The following is a 26194-nucleotide window of genomic DNA, read 5'->3' as shown; positions in this document are numbered from 1 at the left end:
TCTCGGAAAAATTGGAACAGGGGATTGCGTTCGGATGATGATTTTTCGAAATACGGGTGATTCAAGAAACGGAAAGTTATTCACTGTTAAGTCAGTACTTTGGGAACTTCTGAAATGCAAAACTATTCTTCCAGATGCTCAAGTACGATGGAGGAATATGTTCCAACGAGTGCAGTGATATGTGGAACTCCGGCTAAATGATAAAAAATTAGGATTTTACATTTTACTTGTTAGATGAATTTTGTTAGATGAACGTTAAAGGTTTTTGTAGGCAGTTGTAGCCAGTTTCAAATAAATTACTTTTATGTTCCTGATTGTTTTTCTCCTATTCTTCTATTCCACGCATCCGAAATGTTCTCTATCGGTTCCTAGACATTCCGTTTTTGGGAGTAGGGATGTTCAAATCGCGGCCGCGGACGGTCGAGGATCAAGCCATGGGTATATTGCCGTGGACCAATCAGCTCCCCCAAGATGTTAGCTTTGGAGATACTTTTTTTCATATTCTTAGACTACAGTATACCAAGATCCAGTCCGACTTTCGAATTCAAAACACCGAGTACTCAATTTACAGGTTTCCCATAGGTACGGTAGGTACAAAGATCATTTACAGCCTCCGGGGGCTCCTTTTCGAGTTGTATACCCCTCTTTTACGGTAATAAAACCTAATAGAGCCCGGCAATAAAAGTATAAAACCACGAACGACATAGTAAAAGTTATGTACCGCCCCTATCGGATCATATGCTGCTCATTTTTCAAGTACAGTATCTTGGAGAGCGACGGCTCAGTTCCACAGCCCTGTTTCTTTCTTGCCGTATTCTCTCTACCAAATAAGTCCACTTTGAGCTCAATTATCTTGATTTCCATGAGAGATATCAGAAAATCGTCAACCGATAAATTATTTGTCATAAAATCATCAATATTTTTTCAGTGGACAAAATTTTGATATCTTTCAGGGTAACCGAGAAAATTGAGCTCAAGTGCAAGATTAGAGTGCGCAAAATCTCTGCTATCTTATACCAACCATATTCAGAAATCCCAACCATGAAAGTGAACCAAAAGAAAACTTCAAAGCTGTGTCTCCTTCCATTCCTTCGTGGACTTCTTGAAGACGAATCCAACCAACATCTCATCTGTTGGACCGACAAGTCCAGACTGCAATTCCGGTTTGTGGACCATATGAAGGTCACCGAGCTATGGGCAGCTACCAAGCCAGGTAGAAAGGTTCGGGCTATGAAGTATGACAACATGTGTAAGTCCCTTCGCACGTTCTGCAAACAGGACAAGACGTTGGAGAAGGTTGAGGGGAAACTTTTTGAGTGGAGGTTCCTGGAATCTGGTTCTAGTGGTACCTGGAACAACTTCCAACCTCTGCCATTCAGCATCGAGAGCATTTTGTCTAGTGGATCGGAGACCAGGTAAAAAACTCCGGAAGTTCTGATTAAGATTCTTCTCTTTTTTCAGCTCTCCCCCTTCAATAGCTCCCAATTCTCCATCTTCAGTATCTCCACCTCCTTCGTTTCATGCCTTCCACACCTTTATGGCTCATTTTCCATTTCTTCGTGTTTTCGATCCATCCGTGCAAGTGGATTTATTCTTGAAAACGACTCGAATTGATTTCTAAATAATCTGAAATACTGTTTCTCTGTTTTTTTTTGTTTTTTTTTCTTTAAATTTTAATATAAATATTGCTAAACAGAGCGAAACTCATTACTTTTAGCACAAAACTGAAAATTTAAACATCAGAACATTTTTTTTCTTTTTTATCAGCTTTTGGTCAACTCAAAAATATTTTTATAATGCCAAAAAGCCAATTATATTCGAGTTTTGATACAAACATTTTGTCAGACGAAAAAAAAACCACCCGAAAACATTTTTGAGCCGTTGTTTTGAGTCTGGTATTTCCTTATCGCAAGGATCTCACATTCTAGCAAAGCAATCAAATTCTGAATCCTCTTATTCGGTCGCGAGTATGAAACAAAGTGGAAAACACAGTTGAGAATACGTTATTTCTTCAAAGCTATCAAGCACGGACTAGAATCAAAAATGATTTCTTCTCCTTTCTACGAACGTTATGCGCTCCAGATTCAGAATCCTGGCTCGACTCTCCTGAAACCGTCTTGATATTTTCACACATTATGGCTCTCCTTGTAACCCCTTTACATCTTTTTGGAGCCTATTGTATTTTGAAAAAGACACCTTCAACGATGCATTCTGTAAAATTGACCCTTCTGAATTTTCATTTCTGGAATGTTCTGGTGGATTTGATGTTGAATGTGTTTGCAATCCCATTTCCTCTCTTTCCAAGCGCATCTGGATTTCTACTTGGCTTATTTAGCTACTGGGGTATCAGACAGACGGTTCAGTTGTGGATATTGATAACTTCATTATGTTGTGAGTTTCCTATTTTTTCTGGAATCTTCTATATCTAATTCTCTGAAGTTTCAGTTATTTGTGTCTCTACAACGATGATATTTGAGAACCGGTTCCGTTTACTGAACCATAAAAATAAGCACTGGAAGAAATTTCAACCATTTTGGGTTGTTGGAAATATCTTGTTTGTTTTTATCTTCCTTATACCTACGATGCTGCAAGTTCCAGACCAGGATCAAGCAAGGCAAATGGTTTTTAGTGTGAGTGAAAACGTATAAGTTACCGTATAACATATCAAAAATAACTGCTCCAGGTACTTCCCTGTATCCCTGACTTCCTCTACTCAACGGAAATTATAGTTCCTAGCCTAAACAATGACATCATAGTCTTCACTGCATTTTTATTTATCCTTGTTGTTTTTGGCCAACTTTTAACATTCACCATCGTGATTATAGTGCAATTATCTTCAAACTTTGGTGCTAATTTGCTCTCGGAAAGTACACGACGTCTTCAGAAGAACCTTCTGAAGGCGTTGATATGGCAAACCGGGATCCCATTAATATATCTAGTGCTTCCGGCGTCCCTTTCGATGCTGACGATTCCATTGGGAATTTATAGTCGACGTGAGTGTCAGAGCTCTACAAAAACTTTTTGAGACATTTTTTCAGCACTAAACAATATTAATATTGCTGTGATGTCGCTTCATGGCCTGGTTAGCACACTATCCATGATCTTGATACACAAGCCTTATAGGAGTACTGTAGCAAAATGCTGGAAGAAGAAAGGGACCAGAGAAAACTCAAGGCTAGTCAATAACTTTCCTTTGTTTACAACTAATGCACCTGTAGGATATTATGTGACACATTAAAATTATTTATCCTTTTTGGTTTTTTTATTTAAAAATAAATATTGCTAAAATGTGCAGCTCAAGGATCTTAATCATAATGTTTGGAAACAAACTCTATAGAACACACCTTAAATTTTTGACTAACTATAACATTGCAGTAGAAATTTATTTTTTAAATATTTTTTCTAGTTTTTCTTCGTAATGATATTACAGAAGTACACAACCTTTCGAACATTTCAATGCAATAAAAACTTTTTTTGGCCAGTGTCCCCCCTTTCTTCTTTTTTTTTAGTCCCTCTCCATTTCCACTAGTTGTTTTTGGGCAACTCTAAATGTTTTCTATAATGCAAACCAGCCAATTACATTCGAGCTTTGGTGCAAACATGTTGTCAGAGAAAAAAAGCACCAAGTCTTTAGAAAAAAATTCTGAAAAACAAAATGGAAAGCACCAAAGATATTAATTATGGACTAGACTCGGAAAATCTAGCTTATTTTTTTCGTGCTTATTTTTCTCAGAATGACATCGTCTTCTTCTAATTTTTACGAAAATTTATGCTCCCCAGATTCAGAATCCTGGCTCAACTCTCCTGAAACCGTCTTGATATTTTCACACATTATGGCTCTCCTTGTAACCCCTTTACATCTTTTTGGAGCATACTGTATTTCGAAAAAGACACCTTCAACGATGCATTCTGTAAAATTGACCCTTCTGAATTTTCATTTCTGGAATGTTCTGGTGGATTTGATGTTGAATGTGTTTGCAATCCCATTTCCTCTCTTTCCAAGCGCATCTGGATTTCTACTTGGCTTATTTAGCTACTGGGGTATCAGACAGACGGTTCAGTTGTGGATATTGATAACTTCATTATGTTGTGAGTTTCCTATTTTTTCTGGAATCTTCTATATCTAATTCTCTGAAGTTTCAGTTATTTGTGTCTCTACAACGATGATATTTGAGAACCGGTTCCGTTTACTGAACCATAAAAATAAGCACTGGAAGAAATTTCAACCATTTTGGGTTGTTGGAAATATCTTGTTTGTTTTTATCTTCCTTATACCTACGATGCTGCAAGTTCCAGACCAGGATCAAGCAAGGCAAATGGTTCTTATTGTGAGTAAAATATACACCGTAAAACCTGTAATAGAAGGGCCCCCTGACTTCCAACTTTGAGCCAATTTATCATAATATCACAAGCATTGTTTAAGTGATGAAGTTTTGATATCTTTAACGGGAACCGAGATAAATTGGCTCAAGTATAAAAGTTAGGGCCCTTCTATTAGAGATTTTACCGTAACTATTCCAGAAACTTCCTTGTATCCCCGACTTCCTCTACTCAACGGAAATTATAGTTCCTAGCCTAAACAATGACATCATAGTCTTCACTGCACTTGTATTTATCCTTGTTGTTTTTGGCCAACTTTTAACATTCACCATCGTGATTATAGTGCAATTATCTTCAAACTTTGGTGCTAATTTGCTCTCGGAAAGTACACGACGTCTTCAGAAGAACCTTCTGAAGGCGTTGATATGGCAAACCGGGATCCCATTAATATATCTAGTGCTTCCGGCGTCCCTTTCGATGCTGACGATTCCATTGGGAATTTATAGTCGACGTGAGTGTCGGGGTAATGTATCCAAGAATACATCTAGTCCTTAGGGTAGGTTGGTCCCAAAAGTACAAGGGACTTTGTGGTACATGTAGGATGACTAAAAAACCCAAATACAGACAGTTTTGCTTTGTGCTCAAAATGATAGGCTTAGGCTGAAATGTCCCCAAACCCCAAGATCCCATGTACCATCCGAACCACTGTACCCTAAGAACTCTATGCACCTTCGATGTACCCTTGGATCCTAAGCGGATTTCTAGAAATCTGAAACTTCTTGAAACAATTTTTCAGCATTCAACAATATTATCGTAGCGGTGACTTCGCTTCATGGCCTGGTTAGCACACTATCCATGATCTTGATACACAAGCCTTATAGGAGTACTGTAGCAAAATGCTGGAAGAAGAAAGGGACCGGAGAAAACTCAAGGCTAGTCAATAACTTTCCTTTGTTTTCAACTAACACAGCAGTAGGATATTATGTGACACATTAAGATTATCGAGGTGAGCACGGGAAATGATTTCGAAATTTGAATTATCTCGTGAAATTCAAAAAAAAAGTTTTTTTCGGTCAGTTTAGTCATCAGCCAACAACATCCAGCTTCGATATCATCAGAATAGCTTTGACTCTGAAAAATTCCGGTTCTCGAGGAATAATGCTGAACCAGGTAAGGTAAGACCTGTGATAGAAGGGCCCCTAACTTTCAACTTTGAGCCAATTTATCTCGGTTTCAGTCAAAGATATCTAATATTTGTCAACTAATAAATTGTTTATCATTTTATCACAAACATTTTATCAGTTGACAGATTGCTGATATCTTGCATAGATGCAAGAAAAGTTAGCTCAAACTTGACAGGCCCAAAGGCTTTACGGTAAGCTTAAAGGAGGCGAGACAGCAAAAATTTTGGCGGACAGTTTGGGGGACGAAAGCGCGCCGCGCTTATGTAGGCCATCGGTCGGCAGGCCCCTTGGCGCCCCCGTAGCTCAGCCGTGTCAGCCGGTAGCGGCGCTGTACCCCTGAGCTGCCTGTCATGAGTTCATCTCCTCATGGGGGTTCTCTAGGCAAAATATCAGAAACACTTTTTTTGATGTCTGGCCCCCTTTAAGATTGAAATCCAGCAGTTGAAAAAAAGTAATTTTCAGCTCCTCCTCATCACCTTGTTAGCTCCAATTGTTACTTTTGCTGCCGAAGGATCGGTTTATGCAGCAGGGCAACTGCTTTGCGACGAGACACCGTATGCCTATCAACCTGTTCGGATTTATGAGAAGAATTATGGTAAATATTGTAAATATTGATTTATTTCCAAACAGGGTGGTGCATAATTATCTTTACTAAAGTTTTTATAAAACTTGAGTGAAGCGTTGTACTGGGCTTAAATTTGGAGTTCGAAAATTCAAATAATAATTCAGTAAACTGGCCAATTTTTAAGATATTTGATCAACTTTGAGCGGAGTTATGGCTTGTCAAAGTTGATTCATCTCGAAGAACCATAACAAAACCTAGACTTGAGGAATTGCTCTGAAATCTTCTGTAGCTTTGAATCAAATAGACAATTATGCCTATACCAATGTTTGTGCTTCCAAGAGACGAATGTCTAAAGATACACCTGTTTTTATCAGTTCGGGTGATTTTGTAATTTTTCAGTGCTTGCCGATGAATTGTGGATGGAAACGTTGACCGACAAAAATGGAAATTTCTCGATGAAAGTCTCAGGAACCGATTTGGTATGCCTTTTAAAGCTTAAAAACTTAAAAGCACAGACTATCTGGGTTTTCCATATCAATATTTTGCAGATCTCCCTCACCCCATATGTATATATCCCGATTTTTTGTAAAACTGTGCTGTCTCTGGGTCGTCGATGCAGTAGAAGTGCAATGCAGCTTAATATTCCTTCCGAATATGTCTCAGAAACTCATTTCGCAGATAAAGTATAATATTTCATTCACAAATTTTAAAAAGTCAATGGTTTTAGATGTTTGACATTGGAGTTGTTGATCTGGACGACAACTATTACACCGAGCGATCCGGACTTGGATGGATTACATTAGGGATGTTCACGCCGACAGTGGAGTGTCGAGATTATTGAACTGGTGTCATATTTTTGTAGCGAACAATGAATAAAGATAATTAGTTTGTTTTCTGAATTCTTTCACCGTACTATCTCTAACAGAAGCCCTCCCATATCATTAACTTTGAGCTCAATTATCTCGGTTCCTGTAACAGATATAAAAATCGGTCAATTGATAAAATATTGGTGATATTATGGTAAACATTTTATCAATTGACAACTTTTCTATATCTGTTACAGGGAATGAGATATTTGAGCTCAAAGTCGACCGGATGAGCGGCCTTCTATTTGAGTGTGTACGGTAGCTTCTGAATTTTTGAAAATACCTTTTTAAACAGAATATTTTTCTCAAAAAAATTGACATATAATGCTAACAATACGGAGATGTGGTTGAGAAATGTAGGTGAAAGGTCCCACAACGACAACTACTCTAAAAATATGTTTATTTCTAAAGTTGTTAATTTTTTCGAACTTATTTATTTATTTATTTATTGATTACGACCTTCCGTCGTGGAAAAAGAGAAAAAAGAGAAAAGGAATACATTTCAGGAAAATAACCGACAAAGAAGTAAAAAACAAGAAAATAATAAGGTTACTGTATTTGTCGTTGTGGGACCTTTCGATTCTTGTACTAACATGAAAGCAAAAAGGAACTGAAGAGAGTGGGATTCGAACCCACGCCCCCGAAGGGACTTGTGCCTTAAACCAGCGCCTTGGACTGCTCGGCCATCTCTCCACCGGAATATCACAGGTGATTCGCGCAGCGTCTATAATAGGTGAAATATTGTTCGCGGAAAGTCGCCATGGGTACATCGGAACATGCCTGCCGCAGGCCATTTACAGACCAATCGCGAACGCGCCACCGCAAACGACCAATATTCGCCCTATCGCGAGCAAATCTCCTACAATTGGCTTGTCGCGAGAGCAATAATTGGCATATATTGTTTCGAATCTGGAAGCTAGCAGCTGCTAAAAATGGTTTATTACACAGAAAAAACAATGAAAAGCGAAAAAACAATTAATTAAAAGTTATATTACTCTCTTCCGCTGTTGTCGAACTGGCTGAAACGGCATCGGAGCTTCTCGTTTTGTCCATTTTTGCCTCAGTCGATGACGATGAGCAGAAGATGATGTTGATTGTTGTTTCGAAGTAACTGAAATGAATTATCTAGATTTTAAGCTGCTAATTCTTTTTGTACTATACCTCTGACACAAGTTATCGACTGGAAATTTTTTTTCGAAATCCGCGAACTTAACACTTCCGTCTGAAATCAACTTTTTTCTCTGATATTCGTTTTCAAATTTACCCACTGTTCCTCATTCTCAGTTGTATTTTTCCTGAGTGCCCAGTCGACATACAGGAAAATTGAGATTTTCTGGCACCCTGTAAAAGTTAGATTAAAAATTCGGATTTTCTGGACGCTTCTTACCTTTTGAAAGTACAGAAGCAATGCTTCTTCCAGAGTTTTTCGAAATTTCGGCTTCTTGCTTTTGACTTTTGTCTTCCGGTTATTTTCTCTATTTTTCTGCAAACAAAATGATACATTCATGGTTATACAGTATTATAGTATAATATTATATTTTAATTTATAGATTCCGAACAAAAACTGTGAAGAAAACGGCGAAAAAAGAAGTAAAGTATTCAAAATAAGAAAAAGAAGTTCGGAAAATAAAAAAACAAGAATTTCTTCGCGATTGTTCAATTGTGGACCTTTTATAGGGCCAGTTAGTAAGATACGCATTTTGCTCGCGAATGGTCAATTGTAGAACCTCTCGTTCGCGGTAGATAAGTAATTGGTCGATTATAGCCCTTCTTCTGTAATTGGTCAATCACGAATCACCTGTGTAGCTCACTTGCAATTGCCGATAAGAGTGTGCTGTAAAGTGGGTCAGATGCCTGACAAAAAATTCTCTCCGTGACCTTTCGAGTCAACCCAAAAAGTTCAACAGATGACTTGGAATTTCAAAAAAAAACCACGTATTCAATGTGTCAAAATCTAAACAAACACGTTTCAAATAAATTTTCCCGTATCTTCCTTCGAGTCTCTTCGTTGCAGAGAAAAAAAAACAAACGACATGATCAAGCAGGTATTAAAAACTTATAGGTCAATGCACAAGAAAAACCCAAAAATTTTTTCAGCTTCTGCTCATCACTCTCCTAACTCCGATTTCAGTTGCTCTTCTCACAGATCAAGGCTCTTTCTTTGTCAGGGGCATCCTGACGTGCAATGGGAATGCGTACTCCAAAATGCCCATCGAGACTTTCGAGAAGAACTACAGTAAGATTTTTTAAAAAATTATCCATAAAAAAGTTCTGCAGTCTTCAAAGATGATCTGCTCACCACTACAACAACCAATGACGATGGATCGTTCTATATAAAGTACTCTGGAAAGGACTTGGTAGGTTTTCAAAGTTACAGTAATCCTGCCAATAAAATGTTTCAAGGTCTTCTTCAACCCTTACATCTATGTTCCCAATTATTGCCTCGCTGAGACTTATAATGGGTTGAAATGTACTACAGGCGCCATGATGATTCAGATTCCACGTGAGCATATCTCAGCTTCTCTAGCCCCTGATTCGGTTGGTTGCCTGGAATTTTCGAAATCATTTAAAAACATTTCAGGAATTCGTAGTTGGAGAAATTGATATGGCCAACGATGTACCATTCGAAGCACAGGGATTGGGACGGATTTTTGGCGGATTTCTGGTTAATACGCACTATTGTATGGCAGCCTAATTACATTGGCATATTGCGACACAGAGTATATAATATGAATAAAACTGAATTTCTATTGTAGAATGAAGTGTTGTTTCAATTTTTTTCTTCCTCTCTTATCTCGCCCTCTCTTGTTTCACAATTTGTCGTTGTCGGTCTAGCTCTTACTTGTCAAGTTGATGAGTGAATGTCGGCGGAGAGATGGCCGAGCGGTCCAAGGCGCTGGTTTAAGGCACCAGTCCCTTCGGGGGCGTGGGTTCGAATCCCACTCTCTTTAGTTTCTTTTTGCAATTATACTGGTACGAAAAATCGGAAGGCCCCACTACAGCAACCTATTTTTTGAAAAATAAACATACTGCAAACACTCTGAAGGCCACCCTATACTTTTACCTTGATCACATATATCTCGGTTCCTGTGACAGGTATCAAAAAGTGGTCAACACACAAAATGTGCGTGATATTATAATAAACATTTTGTCAGTTGACAACTTTTTGATATCTTTCACAGGAACCGAGGATAAATCGGCTCGAAGTGCAAGTATTGGGTGGCCTTCTATTATAGTGTTTACGGCACGTTCTTTATTAGAAGCATTTTAAAAAGTTCAAAAAACGAAATCTTTGATACCTCAATGTTTTTTCCAATTTGTTCGAATAACCTTGAAATTCGACCTGCTGTCCAAAAAAAAACGTTAGATTTCTCTTGTTTACCAATCACTCAAAAACACTGACTCTCTAAATTTTAGAGTAGCAGTCAATACATTTTTGATGATGCCTTGTTCTTTTGGTATAAAAGGGTAGCAGTTCAAAATTTTGGGTTTTTGGTTAGAAAAATGAAGTTCTTGATTTTGGCGTTGACCATTCTGGTCCTTGGCGTCAATGGTGCTCCAGTGGACAATGAGCAGCCAGCCTTGAAGAAAACAAGTTCGATGGCTCAATTGGCGCCACCATTGGAGGTAGGTCAATTTTTTTTTGAATATTAGGGAAAGCGGAATATCGGAACATCGTAGTTTTTTTGGCAGTCTCAGCTCGCGCCACCGTAGCTATCCACTCTGTCAAGTTTGAGCTCAACCATCTCGGCTTCTATGAGAGATAACAAAAATTTTGTCAACTGACATAATATTTGTGATATCATGATAAACAATTTATCAGTTAACCTCTTTCAGATATCTTTTACAGGAACCGAGATATATTGGCTCAAATATAAAAGTTAGGGATTCATGGTACTTGTACTTTGAGCTCAATTATCTCAGATACTATTAGATATATCAAAAATGTCTCAACTGATAAATTATTTGTGATGTTATGATAAGCAATTTATCAGTTAACAACTTTTAGATATTTTCCACAGGAAATAAGATACATAGACTCAATGTTAGGGGCCCTTCTATTATAGGTTTTAAATACTTGTCTTACAGCTCGACCCATCCTGCCACATCATCAGCTGCTACCGCAATATGCTGAATATGTCGAACAGCTGCGAGAAGGGCGAATACCTTCACAGCTTCAAAAAGTGCGAGAAGAAGTTCTTCCGAGAGGATACTTGCTGTAAGAAGAAGAAGGATGCCTAGTTTAATTTGTTCTTTTGAATTTGAAAAGAATACATATTTTTTGTTTTCGATCTATGTCTACAGATCCAATTACTCCCTCGCAAAATGTTGCAGGTGCATTACTCAAGATTGCCAGCTGATATGGATAAGTCAATTCAGTTCATACTTTGTATTTATGCTCAAAAGCTCCAGCTTGATGCTGGACTTTACTTCTATAAAAGTAGTAATTTAGAGCACATGTCCAACGATATAATTAGATGAAATTGCTTCTGAGAACAACATAAAAAATTTATTGCTTTTAAGTTTCTCTGATTTTTATCACGAATTCTCAAAGTTCTCACGAAAGTTATGCTATTTTGTATTGGATCACTCACTTTGATATTTGTAAGTTTTCGCCCTGGTGGGGGCTATGCCATAGTTCCTTTTGAAAGTAATATTTCGAACCAACTAACTCATATTCAATAGAACTCGACGAGCACTATAAAATGATGTTAATTGAATTACTGTAGCTTGTCTATGAACAAAGTTACAAGGGCATAAATTTGTAACCGCGTAGGTCAATCGGTTTTTGGCTTGTACCTTTGTTCAGGATGAATATTTTTGGACCAACTAAATTAGTTATGATAGAACTCGACAAGCGCAACAAATTGATACTAATTGGATTACTGTATCTTTGGTATGAACAAAGTCACAAAATCATAAAGCTGTGACCGCGTAGTCCATAAAGTTTTTGGCTTGTAACTTTGTTTATAGACTAGGTACAGTTTTCCAAACAATATCCTTTTGTAGCCCTTGTTGGCTTCTATCATATCTAATTTGGTTGGTCTAAAAATATCAATTCTAGAAAAAACTATAGCCCAGCTTACATCAAATTCTATTTTCCAGATTAGTACATTTGGTATAATAGTGAACCTTTTCTGTCTATTCAAGTTCCTTTCAAAACCTGGGAAATTCAATGGATTCTACAAATTATGCATAGTCAAAACAATCCCAAACATTGTTATATGTGCGAGTTTTTTGTTTTGGGGTGGTCCATTGACCCTATTCCAAGTTCCATTGAAGGATATACCAAGGAGTGTGAATACATTAATGGGACAGATCGCAGGATCTGGAGCGTATGTCTTAGCACCAATAATTCAATGTTTAATGGCTTCTAACCGATTTTTCCTGTTGTATATACCTTTTTGGAAGTTCAAATTTGAAAAATATCCGATTACTCATTTTGCGATTTTTGTGGGATTTGCAATAGCTGTAACTTGCTCAGTTTTGGGTTATGAACGTAAGAACCTTACCTTACCAACTGAACTTACTGAAACAACTAATTATTTTCAGAATCATGCGGCTACATTTTCGATCCTGAAATGCTTGTATGGCGTTCTGAGTACTTGAACTGTTCTGAAAGTCAATCAGCCATAATTTTTGGATGTATAGTAGTGCCTACAGTAATCTCGAATGGTTTGAACCTATCGTCAGCAGCAAAATTGATATTTGGAAAAGTGACAGGGATAACGAAGTCGGATGAAAGGAAGCGGAGGAGAAAATGGATTCGTATGTTTTTGCAGGTAAATAAGAAGTTGCAAAACCGGGAAATGAAATATAGAGAAACGTATTTTTCAGTAGATTTTCAGCATTATTTAGAAGTCTAAAGCTCTGCTTTCAAATTTCCGATTACTTTGAAAACTTTGGAGGATGTGAAACAGATCTAGATTGAAAACTTTGCATTCACAGAATTTTTGGAAAATTCCTAGTTTTTCTGTTATTTGCCGAATTCCATGCACTTCAAAAATTGTGGCTTTTTATGGTAAAAGAAAGGGGAACCATGGGAAAAATTTGACTGAAAAATAGCAATGGGGGAAAATATGGCGAAAAAGTAACCATGGGGAAAAATATGGATAAAAATACCCATGAGGAAAAATATGGCTAAAATACCCATAGGAAAAAATATGGCTAAATACCCATAAAGATAAATATGGCTAAAAATTCCCATGGGGATAAAAAAAACTGTCTTACAGATATTGGCAAATATCTAAAAAAAAGGAAATTTTCAAAAAATTCTGTAATTACAAAATTTTCAATCTAGGTCTGTTTAACAATTTCCAAAATTTTCCAAGTGATCCGACACTTGACAGCCGAGCTCTAAACTCTTGAAAATAAACGAAAATCAACTGAAAAATATAGTGTTATACATCGTATTGACCGGGTACTGTATATTTTCAGAACGTCTTCCAAGACTGCCTCCACGTCATCGATCTTGTCAACTGCCGTTACATCTACGCCCTCCGTGATGAGACCTGGTTCCAATTCATCTTCCTCTCCGTCTCATTTGTTTTGATCTACTCTCTAGATGGGTATGTTCCTTTAAAACCGGTTTTACAATATGCAATCTTCTAGATTCGTGATGTTCTATTTCCATCGAGATGTCCAACCTAATTTCATTCAGAGGTTTCTAGCTAACGGCAAGATGAGACGAAAAAGCAATGCGATAAAAGCGTTTCGATCTGGAAGTTCCATTTGAAAAATAATTTTTTTTTGTGTTTGACTGCTTTCAAAACAAAAAGTATTTTAGAGCTCCTTTTCCCTCATCAACAACGCACGTAGCTGGTGATAAGACGAGCACGTAGCATTCGTTATCAGTGATTTGGTATGCACGTACAAAAATAATGTCACTGTTTACTGCTGGCTCGAGCTCATGTGACCAGGAGACCACCATACATCAAAGCCCAAATTTATATGATCTATTACGAAATGAAATAGTTCCTTCTAGAATCAATATTCTTGGATCAACTAAATTAGATATGATTGAACTTGACAAGTACTACAGATTGATACTGTTTGAATTACTGTATCTTTTCTATGAACAGAGTTACAAGGCCATTAAGCTGGGACCGCGTAGCTCCGACGGTTTTGGGCTTGTAACTTTGCTCATAGACAAGATACAGTAATCAAAATAGTATTTTTTTTGTAGTTCTCGTCAAGTTATATCATGTCTAATGCAGTTTTTCCGAATAGATTGATTCTAAACGGAACTATGACAGGGCCCGCGAAGGTCTGACAAGTACCGCTGAACCACGAAGACACGATGGGCAGGATTTGTCCAAAAACGAGAAACTTCTGAAATTCTTTAAATCTTAAATTTTTCATTTTCTCCTACCCCTCTTGCCGTAATCGATTTAAGTAACTTTTCGCTGACATGGGTATTTTTGCACACATGGCATAATCACTTATTATCAGTGATCATCAGTCCGTGTCCTTTACCCAATCAGGCTCCGCCCACTACCTGCATTTAAAAGAGAGACGGTCCAGTGGTGATAAAACAGTTATTGTTATTTTCCAAAAACGATCATGTCGTTGGCTCGTCAAAACTATCATGATGAGGTCGAGGCTGCCGTCAATAAACAGGTTAGTTAGAGATAATGGGAAACATGAGAGACGCAGGTATGATGGTGATGATGATTTCACTACTGCCAAATTGGAACTACCGTAAAACCTGTATTGAAAGGGCCCCACATAATCAAGTTTAAGCTCAATTATCTCAATTTCTGTAAAAGATCATTGATGTGAAATATTAGCTCGAAGTCCAAAGTTAGCGGGCTCTTCTATTACAGGTTCTAGGGTAATCTGAAATATAATAATTTTCAGATCAATGTTGAGCTATACGCCTCATATGTCTACCTTTCTATGTCGGCTTACTTTGACCGTGATGACGTGGCACTTCCAAAAGTCGCCAAATTCTTCAAAGAGCAATCAGAAGAGGAGCGTGGACACGCCACGGAGCTCATGAGAATCCAGAATGTTCGTGGTGGGCGTGTCGTTTTTAACGACGTTCAGAAGCCAGAAAAAGATGAATGGGGTACTGTACTCGAAGCTTTCGAAGCTGCATTGGCTCTTGAGAGAATGAACAACACATCACTTCTGAAACTACACGGAGTTGCTGAGCAACGTAACGATGCGCATTTGACTAACTACATTCAAGGGAAATATTTGGAAGAGCAGGTCGGTTTTTTTAGCAATTAAAGGAATTTTATTTTTATTTCAGGTTCATTCCATCAACGAGTTTGCTGGATATATTGCCAGACTCAAGAGAGCTGGTCCTGGACTCGGAGAGTATCTTTTTGATAAGGAGGAGTTCTCGGATTAGTGCGATTATGTGTTGTATATATTTTGTACATATTTATTTAATAAAATGTTCTTGTTTTTTTTTGTTTATCGGTGTTGCCAAAACGAGAAAAGAAAAAAAAATTGAATTGTAAAGCTTAAATCAGATTGGACACATAGATATCAACTTTGACCCATTTTTCTAGTGAAAAATTACATCTTGGAAAAGGACCTCGATTTAAAATTTGGCACCGAACAATTTCGAACGCGTTGCGTGTCGGCGTTGCGGTTGACAGCTGGGTGCGCTTAAACGCTAACAAGCTTCAAAGTTAGTATTACGGTTGTGTGCCTTCATTCCATCGGAAAAAGCGAGGGAAAACATATATTTTAAAATAAGTTCCGGAAAAAACCCCATGTGCAACGGAGCGCACTTTCTTTAGGACTCTTTCGCGATGCCGTGTAGAAAAAGATTCAAAATTGCGTTGTGTTTTTGATTTCAATAAATCAATCTTATTGAAAACAGAAAAAATAAAGTTGATTGCCAATAAAACCTGTAATAGAAGGGCCACTATAATGTCAAGTTTGAGCTCAATTATCTCGGCTCTTAGCAGAGATATCAAAGATGTGTCTTCTGTAACATATTTGCGATATTATAATAAACAATTTATCGGTTGACAACTTTTTTCTATCTTTAACAGCGGATTGAGATAACTTGTGTGTGAAGAATCTTCTTGGTGACCTTATCGGTTGGAGGCACGATTTTATTCAAAAAAAAAGATGTCTAAAAACTGTTTTTCACAAAAGTGTCTATGTCAAACTGAACAAAAAAAGGTTTTATGTGCTATGAATAAGAAACCTATTATGATGTTTCTTCTTTTTTTCAAAATACTTGCCGCCAATTGTCCATTGCCATATCAAATATCATCGATTGTTATTTAACACGGACAATGGAAAGTGAAAGGAAGCCAACTGGATTTTTTCGATTGTGGTCAATTCGCTGACGCTCTACTTTTTCGAGATTTTCTACTTTTTGAGACTCTTGATGAACTCTGAAATTTTAAAATTCCCTCTATTGCTGACCAACTCAACTCTTAATTTTTTTTCTTGTGACCTTGTGAACAAAAAAGAAGAAAAAGATATAGTATCACATTGACTTTTTTATTACAACAGACGAGACAGATGGAGAAAAATAAGTGATCAGTGTTGTTCTTTTACAATTTACCCTTTGACTTTATCGATGACTTTTGGCGAGAGAGATACTGTTTTATAAAAAGTATCGGTCGGAAGATAAGATCAACTATTTTGTTTTGTGATCTATTCCATAGGATATGATTATTTTATGAAAATATATCAGTTTGTAAAAAGCCAGAAGTCAAACGGCAACTGTTTCTTCTAGTTCGTTGGATGTCTAATTAGATTAATCGTAGATTTTCAGAACATCAATTTTAATGGGATTCTAGAAAATTTTTATTTTCGTACATATTCACCGAAAATGATCTAATAGAAGACCACTCCATACTTGCACTTTGAGCTCAATTATCTCAGTTTCTGTGAAAGATATCAAAAATAAGTCAACTGATAAAATGTTGGTGATATTATGATAAAATTTTATCTCTTGACAGATTTATGATATCTCTCATAGAATCCGAGATAATTGAGGTCAAAGTGCAAGTACCGTAAAACCAGTTAAAAAAGGGCCCCCTAACTTCTAACTTTGAGCCGAATTATCTCGGATCGTTTACAAGATATAAAAAATGTGTAAACTGATAAAATGTTGTTGATATTATGATAAAAAATTTATTAGTTGTCAAAGTTTTGATATCTTTGATAGGAATCTAGATAATTGAGCTCAAGGCTGAGCTTTGAGTGGACTTCTGTTTGAGGAAATACGGTACGCCAGGTAAGCTTACTACAACAATTATTTCCCCAAAAATCAAAATTTTATATTATGAAAATATTTTATGTTTGGAAAACTTATTTGAGACATTTTGTATTACCTTTTTGGAAAAATGCCCCTTTTCGTTCCACTAACTTTTTTAGACTCCCAAAAAATTAACAATTTCAGATGTCTTCCAAACTTCTTGTATTTCTACTCATATGCTATGCCACTGCAGACAAGGCGGAAAAAGAAAAGGAGTTGAAAAGTTTCAAGGTAAAAAATTATTATTAAAAAGTATTGTTAGCTCAAACTTGACAGTGTGGGGCCCTTCTATTACAGGTTTTACGGTATATTAGCGGTCCCCTCCTATTTATGTTTTATTCTGAGATGAAACAAACAATTATACGTTCAGAAATAATTATATTCCCGTTCTTCTCCGTCCTCTCCAGCTATATAGCTTTTTGCATTTTATCCGACAATCATTTATCAGTGATAAAGCAAAATCCGGCTTCTCCCTCCTCCTCCTCCCCTCGTCTTTTAACAGTTTGAACCCAAATTAGTGATATCATAGCGACAAATAAACTGCAATGATGTTCCGAAACAACGTCATAGAATAGCTTCTTCTTCTCCCAGTTTTGAACGTCAAACAATCAAAGATTGGGACCTCCCATCTCTTTGAGGAAGAATGTTTTGGGAGGTGTAGAATTTCTCGCAAAATTTCTATCGAATGGAACAAGTTCATGATTATGGATTGGCAGAGGTTGAACTACTTTTTAGCTAGATGTAAGCTTTAACTATTTCTATTATTTTCAGTTGTTCAATTGGAATTGGGAGGATGTCCATCAGGTGTATGTTATCACCACTTGGCTTCTGGTCGCATCGTTGGCAAAAATTAGTGAGTTTTGAAAACAAAGTAAAAGTTCTAGTTGGATCAACTAAATCGGTTATGATAGAACTCGATGAGCACTACAACGTGATACTGTTTGGATTACTGTATCTAGCCTACGAACAAAGTTACAAGCCAAAAACCGACTGAGCTACGCGGTCACATCTTCAAGGTCTTGTAACTTTGTTCATAGGCAAGATACAGTATTCCACCTTGTATGATTTCGTAGGACTCGTCGAGCTGTATCATATCTAGCTTAGATAGTAAAAAATGTTTAGTTCTAAAAGAAACTATGGCAAAGCCCGCGAAGAAAGTACGCCCACAACGACAATTACACATTTTTTTCAGTATTCAACTTGATTAAACCTCTATCTAAATGGCTCCCGGACTCTTCTCTTCTTATCATAGTGGGACTTGCTCTTGGATATGTGCTCCGTCAAACCACACTATCCGGAGCCAGACTTGATTCTCACGCTTTCTTCTTATATCTCCTTCCTCCTATTATTTTTGATGCGGGTAAGAAATTTGAAAACTACCAGCTATTATGCATGTCACAAGCTACAGGTTACTTCATGCCAAATCGAGCTTTATTCAAGAATTTTGATTCTGTGCTGGTTTTTTCGGTGATTGGTACACTTTGGAACACATTTGCTATTGGTGGCTCACTTCTCATTATGTCTCAATATGATTTGTTTACGATGAAATTCACCACATTTGAAATTCTGGTGTTCTCTGCACTCATCTCTGCTGTTGATCCAGTTGCAGTGATTGCAGTGTTTGAGGAGATTCATGTCAACGAATTTCTATTTATTAATGTCTTTGGAGAGGCACTTTTCAATGATGGGGTCACTGTGGTAGGTCAAACATAGGCTTCCATGTCGGTCGGTCGATGATCGCGGGCCGCCCACCGAGAGCCCACCGATCGGTCAGCTCGGTCGATTGTAGGTCGGAAATTTGTAATGCCGAATAGAAGCCTTAGTTGAAATCAAAACGGGTCGAGATTGCTAACCTATAAATTGCAGGTTCTATACCAGATGTTCAAAAGTTTTGCACTGATTGGAAGTGATAATCTATCCCCTTGGGATTATGCGACAGGAGGTCTTTCATTTTTCGTGGTGGCGATGGGAGGAGCAGCTATTGGAATAATCTTTGCGATAGTGACAAGTTTGGCGACAAAGTTAGTCTACCTTACAGTCTCTGATAGAAAGTCCCCAAACCGTCAACTTTAAGTTTTACGGTGCTTGCATTCTGAGCTCAATTAGCTCGGCTCCTAAGAGGTATATAAAAAATTTGTCAACTGATAAAATGTTGCTGATAATATGATGAACAATTTATCAGTTGAGGACTTTTTGATAGCTTTAACAAGAACCGATATATCTTGGCTCAAAGTTGGTAGTTAAGGGGTCATTCTATTAGAGTGTTTGTTGTAATTCAGAAAGGCAAAAAAGTTAAGAGAAGCAAAAAATAAAAGTTTCAGGTACACCCAAGAAATCAAAATTCTAGCACCAGTTTTCATTTTTCTCCTACCCTACATGGCCTACCTGACTGCTGAAATGGTGTCACTTTCATCAATCATTGCGTAAGATTTCACAGAATAAACCATAAAACCCCTAATAGAAGCCCCCCCCCCCCCCCATTATAATGTTTGGGTTTATTTATCTCGGCTTCTGAAAGAGATATCAAAAATGTGTCAACTGATGAAATGTTATCATAAACGATTTATCAGTTGAGAACATTTTTATATTTTTAACAGGAGCCGAGATAAAATGGCTTGAAGTTAAAACGACCTTCTATAACAGGTTTTATGGCAACTTTTCAAACTATATACATTTTCCAGAATCGCGGTATGCGGAATGCTTATGAAACAATATATCAAAGGAAACATCACGGAAGCAGCCACCAATTCAGTAAAGTACTTCACCAAAATGTTGTCTCAATGCTCTGAAACTGTCATCTTCATGTTCCTGGGTCTCTCCACTATCTCTTCCGAACATCATGTGGATGTCATGTTTATCGCTGCTACACTAGTCTTCTGTCTAATCTACAGAGCAGTCGGAGTAGTTGTCCAATGCTACATTTTAAACAAATTCCGAGCAAAAAAGTTTGAACTCGTCGATCAATTCATTTTGTCTTATGGAGGGCTCCGCGGAGCAATTGCTTATGGTCTAGCAGTCTCAATCCCATCGTCTATTGCTGCTAAACCAATGTTCATCACAACTACAATTGCAGTGATTTACTTCACAGTCTTCCTTCAAGGAATCACAATTAGACCACTTGTCAACTGTTTGAAAGTTAAACGAAAGGAACATCGAGATGCCACAATGGTGGAAAGTGTTTATAACAAGTACTTGGATTACATGATGTCAGGGGTAGAGGATATTGCTGGGCAGAGAGGGCATTACAGTTTTATTGAGAAGTGAGTAGAAGGTTTCTAGGTCTAAAAATACGAATAATGATTTTCAGCTTCGAGAGATTCAATGCAAAAGTTATCAAGCCGGTTCTAATGAGACATGAAACTAGGCAAAGTTTTGATGCTACTTCAATCATCAGAGCATATGAAAAGATTACTCTGGAAGATGCCATAAAGTTGAGCAAGGCTAAAAATACTCTACAGAATCAGAGACTCGAGAAGGTGAAGAGCATGCATCAGATAGCGCCCGAGCAACAAACAGTGACTCCCAAGGATATCCAGTTGGCGAGGGTAAGATTGAGATAGTTGCATTTGAGCTCAATTATCTCAATTTTTATTGCTGATATCAAAAATTTTGTGAACTGGTCAAAGGTTGTTTGTAGTACGACAAACATTTTATCAGTTGACAAATTTTTGATATCTCTCACAGGAATCGAGATAATTGAGCCCAGAGTGCAAGTACCGCAATGCTCTTTTTGAAGCCCACCCTGTAGTGCATTTAGAGCTCCGTTATCTCGATACCTGTGGGAGATATCAAAAATCTGTCAACTAATAAAATATTTATCATAAAATTATCAATATTTTATCAGTTGACGGATTTTTAATATCTCGAATAGGAACCGAAATAATTAAGTTCAAACCTAGAGTGGCCTTCTATTTGAATGTTTACGATAAATTGGGTCAAAACTTAAAGTTAGAGGCTCTTCTATTACAGGTTTCACATTTGTTATATATTGTTAAATTTCCACTTTCAGGTCATGGCATCTGGAGAAAACATTGACCAACTCTACATGCTGTTCAGTGACCTACTTGACAAGAAACTCGGTGAACTCAAAAAGCAAGCGGAACGGGTTGAAAAACCAACCGAGGACGATATTCAGGACGACTACATGGCTCAATTTGTAGGCTAAGTACTGACCTAATTATTGACTTTAATTAGTTTCTAGGGATCCCAAGCAAACATTCGGTCCATGACTCATAGCGCCGACCAACTCGCTTCCGATTCGTTGTTCCGTCGTGGCGGACGTCGTTTATCAACGGGGGATTTGAGAGCAAATATGAGGGATGGAGCAAAACAGAAACGATCAATGTATGAGTTAAGACATGTTTAGCAGTCGTAGGAAATACATAATAATTAAACCCGAACTTATGATAATAATAAAAAATTTATTAGTAACTTCAAAACTAGGCAACGGGAGCTACAGAAACAGCAGTATCATAGGAGGTTGCTGGGACAGTAATCGTATTGTTCCTATCCATTCTCAAAATCTTCAAACAAAAATCTCTATACGGCTTGTGTATCAGGATCATAACAATAGTAGAACACACACCGTTGAAAGAGAATATGATGAAGCCAATGTTGTTTGCCGCTTGGTTATGATATTTAACAACGACTGATGTCAAATAATATATTATAGGAAGCTGGATAATTGTCATATATGTGGAGACCTAAAACGTTAGCATAGAGATCAAACAGCTATCGTAGAACCTGTAATAGAAGGGCCCCCATAAATTCATTCATCTCGTTTCTTATTAGAGATGTCAAAACTCTGTAAACTGAAAAATATTGTTGATTTTATGACAAAGATTTTATCAGTTGAAAGTTTTTTTAATATCTCTCACAGGAACCAAGATAATTGAAATCGAAGTTAGACGATTTGGGTGGTCTTCTATTCGGGGAATTATGTTAATTTACCTGAACATAAACTGCGTGTATAAAATTGCGTTGCATTTTCAGAGTGCTTTCTGAGAACCTTGCAGTTTCCTTTAATTTCTTCAACCCTTGTTTCATAAGTGCTACAAAAACGAAAGCCTGTGGAACTATAAGCAGAACTACCAGAAAACAAGGAAGCGTGATATATTTCATTTCCAGAGAGATCACATATAAAGGAGCATTTTGAATATAGTCAGGGACATTTGGCCCAAGCATCTGTAGGGAATATTAGAATTACTGTAAAACCTGTAATAGAAAGGCTCCAACACCTTCAAGTTTGAGCTAATTTTTCTCGGTTTCTATGCAAGATATCAGAAATGTATCAACGGATAAAAAGTTTGTGATATTATGATCTTCAACTTATCAGTTGACAAATTTATCATATCTTTCACAGGAAGTGAGATAAATCGACTCAAAGTTAGGAGACCCTTCTATTACAGGTTGTACTTACTCCAATCGCTATTTTTCTAGCCATTGTTTGCTCTGGAACCGTGAGAAAAGATGGTAGACACCATGTGAAAGAGGCGGTGTAATTCAAAATTGAAAGGAAAATTCGATAACTGCGCCAGTTCGAATCTTGAGCAAAAACTATGTAGTAGCGATTTTCAAAAATTGTGATAATCGCAGCGGAGACAACTGAAAATTTATTAGTCGTGCACTTTGAGCTCAATTATCCTGGTTTCTACAAGAGATATCAAAAATCTGTTGAATGATAAAATATTGGTGTTATTATGATAAACACTTTATCAGTTGACATATATTTTGTATCTCTTATAGGAAACGAGATGATTGAGCTCAAAATGCAGATACACAGGAGCTTCTATAGAGCTGAATTACCTGCCAAAAGAGTCAAAATAAGATACGCTTGAACTTCCATTGGACAGTTGATCTCTCTCAAAATGCCTAACGGAAAACCAGCCAACGCTGGAAATATCATAAATGGAACCGCCAAAATGGTGACTCCATAATCCAGAAACATACACCAAAAGTGGAAATTGAACATGATCCATTTCACAGATCCCATGGTCTTGGGAGTTTTGAACAAGATACAATAGGTGCCAAAGATATGGATAGGAATTGCTATGATAGTGATAAAATGTAAAGCATCCACAAGAAACTCGGGATGTTCTGGGTGCATTGGGGAGACAGAGAAAAACTAATAGCACGTTTATGCCGAAAAAATGTTTATCTAGAGAAGAGGAAAACCGAAATGATTGAGGGTTACAACTCGTAATTGGTTGGGGGGACTTGATCGAAATATCACATTGGTCAGAAACAAAATCAGACTAGACTAAACATATCTCAATTTCGAAGAAAAGTTTCATTTGGGAGCAGCAGTTGGAGCAACGGACACAACATTATCTTGAGAATTAGCTTGTCCTATTTTCTTTCTCCATTTCTCGATTCTCAAAAGTTTATAACAAAAATCTCGATACGGTGTATGAACCCATAGCATCAAAATTGTCGAAGAAAGTCCATTAAGCGAGAATACGACAAAACAAAAGTTATTCGCAGATTGGTTATATATTTTGAAAAATATGGACACAAAGAAATAAGCCAGCGGCAATTGAATACTCGTCATGTACATGGACACCTGCAATCTTTACTATTAACAATCACCAAACTTGTTCCGTGTCACCGGCCCTAGCGAAGGCACCAGTAGACCAAAATTTCTCAAATTTGGCAGATAATCCAAAATAGCGGCGAGATGATGCCCCAACTTTTCGCTTTTTTGAAATTTTGCTTTTGAAGCCTTCTGGAGACGTTCTCGATTTCGCGCCAAAGGCGCACGAGCCAGTTGTTTGGCGCGGAGGAGGCTTTGAGCTCATATTAACAGTACCTGTATGTACACAGCTTTCAAAAAGTTCTTCTGCATTTTCAAAGTGTTCTTGGAAAACCTTGCAGTTTTCGCCAATTCTGTCATTCCTTTCTTAATAATTGCCACAAAAAGGATGACTTCTGTGGCGAAGGTCAAAACTATTAGAAGACATGGTAATGTGAGATATGTTATCTCTAGAGACATCATGAATATTGGGAAATGACGAATGTAGTCAGAGACGTTTGGTCCAAGCATCTGAATGTATGGATTTTGGGATTAAACATTACCGTAAGCGCACTAGTAGTCAATTATCTCGGTTACTATGCGAGATATCAAAAAATTGTCAACTAATAGAATGATTATAATAATATTATCAATATTTTATCAGTTGACAAAACTTTGAAATCTCTCATAAGCACCCAGATAATTGAGCTCAAAGTGGACATATACTGCATAGTTTTTCTAAAGTAGACTGGTTCTCATTTCATCAGAATCTGCACCTTTTGCCCCCTGATCGTTGGAGAAAAGGTAGCGATGAACAAAATAGATAAGATATATTATTCGCAGTAGTATACATATATGATTTATATCCTAACCTATTTATACAAATATTGACAGTTTTATTTATTCTACCGTAATTGCTCTAATATTATTAGTTGACATAATTTTGACGAACCGAGATAATTGAGCTTAAACCTCACTCACTTCTAGTGCCACTTTTCTAGCCATATTTTGTTCTGGAATAATCATAAAAGATGGTAGACACCATGTAGCTGCGTACAAGTAGTTGAAAATTGAAAGTAAAACTCGAAATCTACGCCATTTCGAATTATGGCCGAAAACCAGAAAATACCGATTTTCGAATATTGTGATAACTGCAGCAGAGACTACTGAAATGTTATTTTTTTAAAATTTTAGTTTTGATTAGTTGAAACAACCTGGAATTAGTGTTACTATCAAATAAGTTTGAAATTCCGCTGATACACCCCACTCAGTGAGAATACCGAATGGATAACCTCCTAAAGCAGGAAATATAACGATAGGTACAGTAAGAACTGTTAAACCATAATCCAGGCACATACACCAAACATGGAAATTCAACATGATCCATTTTACGGACCCCATAGTTTTGGGAGTTTTGAATAGGATACAATAGGTACCAAAGATATGAATGGGGATTGCGAAATAGGTGATAGTGTGAAGAATGTCTTTCAGAAACACCGGGTGCTCTAGGTACATTGAGTGTGAGAGCTAACACATCATTCTTGGCTTGGGCTACGACGGAAAACAAGAAAAGTGATTATAGGTATAGGTGTGGAAATTGGCAGGTTGTGTTATTCGTAATTGGATTATTTTGAATCGAAATATCAAGCTAAGCCTAGACCACAAGTCAGCAATTTTCAGAGATTTGGAAATTGGAAAAAAATAGATTCAACATTTTTGGACCGAACAAAATATAATGAGATAAAATTCAAAGAAAGAAACACTGACGATATGAAAACCAACCAGCCACGTTTTTGATCGGTCACAGTCTGAATCTGACCGGTCAATGTTACGATAATGATCAACGTCTTCAAAAGTTGCATACCAACCTTTTTTTGTTCTATGATATCTTCTCTTTGACACCAACAACATCAATTTCAACATTTCGGTTACTGTTACTTTTAACTTTCAATCGCATTATTCAAGTTTGAACGACTCATCAGTCCTACCGTTTCAAATTCAGGTGATTTATTTTAGATCAATATTGAGAGTCGGCAGATTCTCTTGTTAAAGAAAATTCAATGTATTCACACTTTTCCGGATACCACTTTGAATGGCCACCTTGAACGCAAATTTTCCAATTCACATAAATCTGCATTGATGAATTCATCTTCTGTGTGGTGAAGTTTGAAATCACCCCCAAAGAGTACATAGATAGACGCTTCGGAACTTCACACCAATGTTTAGTACCGGTCAATAAAATATACATTTTTAAGAGTATGGAGCTCGGCTGTCAAGTGCACGATCACTTTTAAAACTTTGAAGGGTGTATGTAAAATAGAACTGAATTCAAAACTTGCTCTTACGATGTGCTTACTCGAGCATAAAGGGTATGGTTCAGGAATTTGGCTATAACTCGACTCAAAATGATTCAAATTTGCTTAAAATTGGAGAAAATGTTTGTCTTTAATTGTAATATACATACAAAACTTTGATTTTTGGGAACAAAAAAGTTTTTCATAATACACAGCT

General features: G+C 37.1%; 10 protein-coding genes and 2 non-coding genes across 12 annotated transcripts; 9 read left to right on the top strand and 3 right to left on the bottom strand.

The window, feature by feature from the left end:
• Positions 1–1041: 1041 nt before the first annotated feature.
• On the top strand, positions 1042–1621 carry CBG00832 (the record flags this gene model as incomplete). Its single annotated transcript, XM_002635389.2, has 2 exons — positions 1042–1415; positions 1462–1621. The coding sequence occupies 2 exons, from the start codon at positions 1042–1044 to the stop codon at positions 1619–1621; spliced, it is 534 nt and encodes a 177-aa protein (XP_002635435.2).
• Positions 1622–2135: 514 nt separating this feature from the next.
• Positions 2136–3238, top strand: CBG26920 (the record flags this gene model as incomplete). Its single annotated transcript, XM_045236645.1, has 4 exons — positions 2136–2391; positions 2446–2630; positions 2684–2993; positions 3039–3238. The coding sequence occupies 4 exons, from the start codon at positions 2136–2138 to the stop codon at positions 3236–3238; spliced, it is 951 nt and encodes a 316-aa protein (XP_045097966.1).
• Positions 3239–3734: 496 nt separating this feature from the next.
• On the top strand, positions 3735–5316 carry CBG00831 (the record flags this gene model as incomplete). The annotated part of the gene is made up of 4 exons (XM_002635388.1): positions 3735–4089; positions 4144–4328; positions 4522–4831; positions 5117–5316. 4 exons carry the CDS (start codon positions 3735–3737, stop codon positions 5314–5316), a joined length of 1050 nt encoding a protein of 349 aa, XP_002635434.1.
• A 2230-nt stretch (positions 5317–7546) lies between these two features.
• On the bottom strand, positions 7547–7628 carry CBG28807. Its single transcript has one exon. It is a non-coding gene (tRNA).
• Positions 7629–7910: 282 nt separating this feature from the next.
• CBG00830 lies at positions 7911–8442 on the bottom strand (the record flags this gene model as incomplete). The annotated part of the gene is made up of 4 exons (XM_002635387.1): positions 7911–8046; positions 8097–8157; positions 8204–8276; positions 8323–8442. The coding sequence occupies 4 exons, from the start codon at positions 8440–8442 to the stop codon at positions 7911–7913; spliced, it is 390 nt and encodes a 129-aa protein (XP_002635433.1).
• A 526-nt stretch (positions 8443–8968) lies between these two features.
• Positions 8969–9630, top strand: Cbr-ttr-10 (the record flags this gene model as incomplete). Its single annotated transcript, XM_002635386.1, has 5 exons — positions 8969–8980; positions 9033–9171; positions 9213–9292; positions 9339–9473; positions 9517–9630. The coding sequence occupies 5 exons, from the start codon at positions 8969–8971 to the stop codon at positions 9628–9630; spliced, it is 480 nt and encodes a 159-aa protein (XP_002635432.1).
• A 174-nt stretch (positions 9631–9804) lies between these two features.
• CBG28577 lies at positions 9805–9886 on the top strand. Its single transcript has one exon. It is a non-coding gene (tRNA).
• A 553-nt stretch (positions 9887–10439) lies between these two features.
• Positions 10440–11177, top strand: CBG00828 (the record flags this gene model as incomplete). The annotated part of the gene is made up of 2 exons (XM_002635385.1): positions 10440–10562; positions 11025–11177. 2 exons carry the CDS (start codon positions 10440–10442, stop codon positions 11175–11177), a joined length of 276 nt encoding a protein of 91 aa, XP_002635431.1.
• A 327-nt stretch (positions 11178–11504) lies between these two features.
• Positions 11505–13547, top strand: CBG00827 (the record flags this gene model as incomplete). The annotated part of the gene is made up of 4 exons (XM_002635384.2): positions 11505–11540; positions 12042–12435; positions 12489–12718; positions 13374–13547. 4 exons carry the CDS (start codon positions 11505–11507, stop codon positions 13545–13547), a joined length of 834 nt encoding a protein of 277 aa, XP_002635430.2.
• A 951-nt stretch (positions 13548–14498) lies between these two features.
• On the top strand, positions 14499–15294 carry Cbr-ftn-1 (the record flags this gene model as incomplete). The annotated part of the gene is made up of 3 exons (XM_002635383.1): positions 14499–14555; positions 14796–15149; positions 15193–15294. 3 exons carry the CDS (start codon positions 14499–14501, stop codon positions 15292–15294), a joined length of 513 nt encoding a protein of 170 aa, XP_002635429.1.
• Positions 15295–17316: 2022 nt separating this feature from the next.
• Positions 17317–21538, top strand: Cbr-nhx-3 (the record flags this gene model as incomplete). The annotated part of the gene is made up of 9 exons (XM_045236643.1): positions 17317–17403; positions 17944–18025; positions 18365–18870; positions 19039–19193; positions 19494–19595; positions 19854–20432; positions 20480–20717; positions 21182–21328; positions 21374–21538. The coding sequence occupies 9 exons, from the start codon at positions 17317–17319 to the stop codon at positions 21536–21538; spliced, it is 2061 nt and encodes a 686-aa protein (XP_045091672.1).
• A 1923-nt stretch (positions 21539–23461) lies between these two features.
• On the bottom strand, positions 23462–25084 carry Cbr-srh-268 (the record flags this gene model as incomplete). The annotated part of the gene is made up of 4 exons (XM_002635381.2): positions 23462–23734; positions 23981–24214; positions 24665–24849; positions 24898–25084. 4 exons carry the CDS (start codon positions 25082–25084, stop codon positions 23462–23464), a joined length of 879 nt encoding a protein of 292 aa, XP_002635427.2.
• Between the last annotated feature and the right edge of the window lie 1110 nt (positions 25085–26194).

The sequence above is a fragment of the Caenorhabditis briggsae genome, assembly GCF_000004555.2.
Source record: "Caenorhabditis briggsae complete genome, chrV, whole genome shotgun sequence".
Lineage (NCBI taxonomy): Eukaryota > Metazoa > Nematoda > Chromadorea > Rhabditida > Rhabditidae > Caenorhabditis > Caenorhabditis briggsae.
Note: the sequence above shows the minus strand (reverse complement) of the source record. Positions and strands in the feature narration are given on the sequence as shown.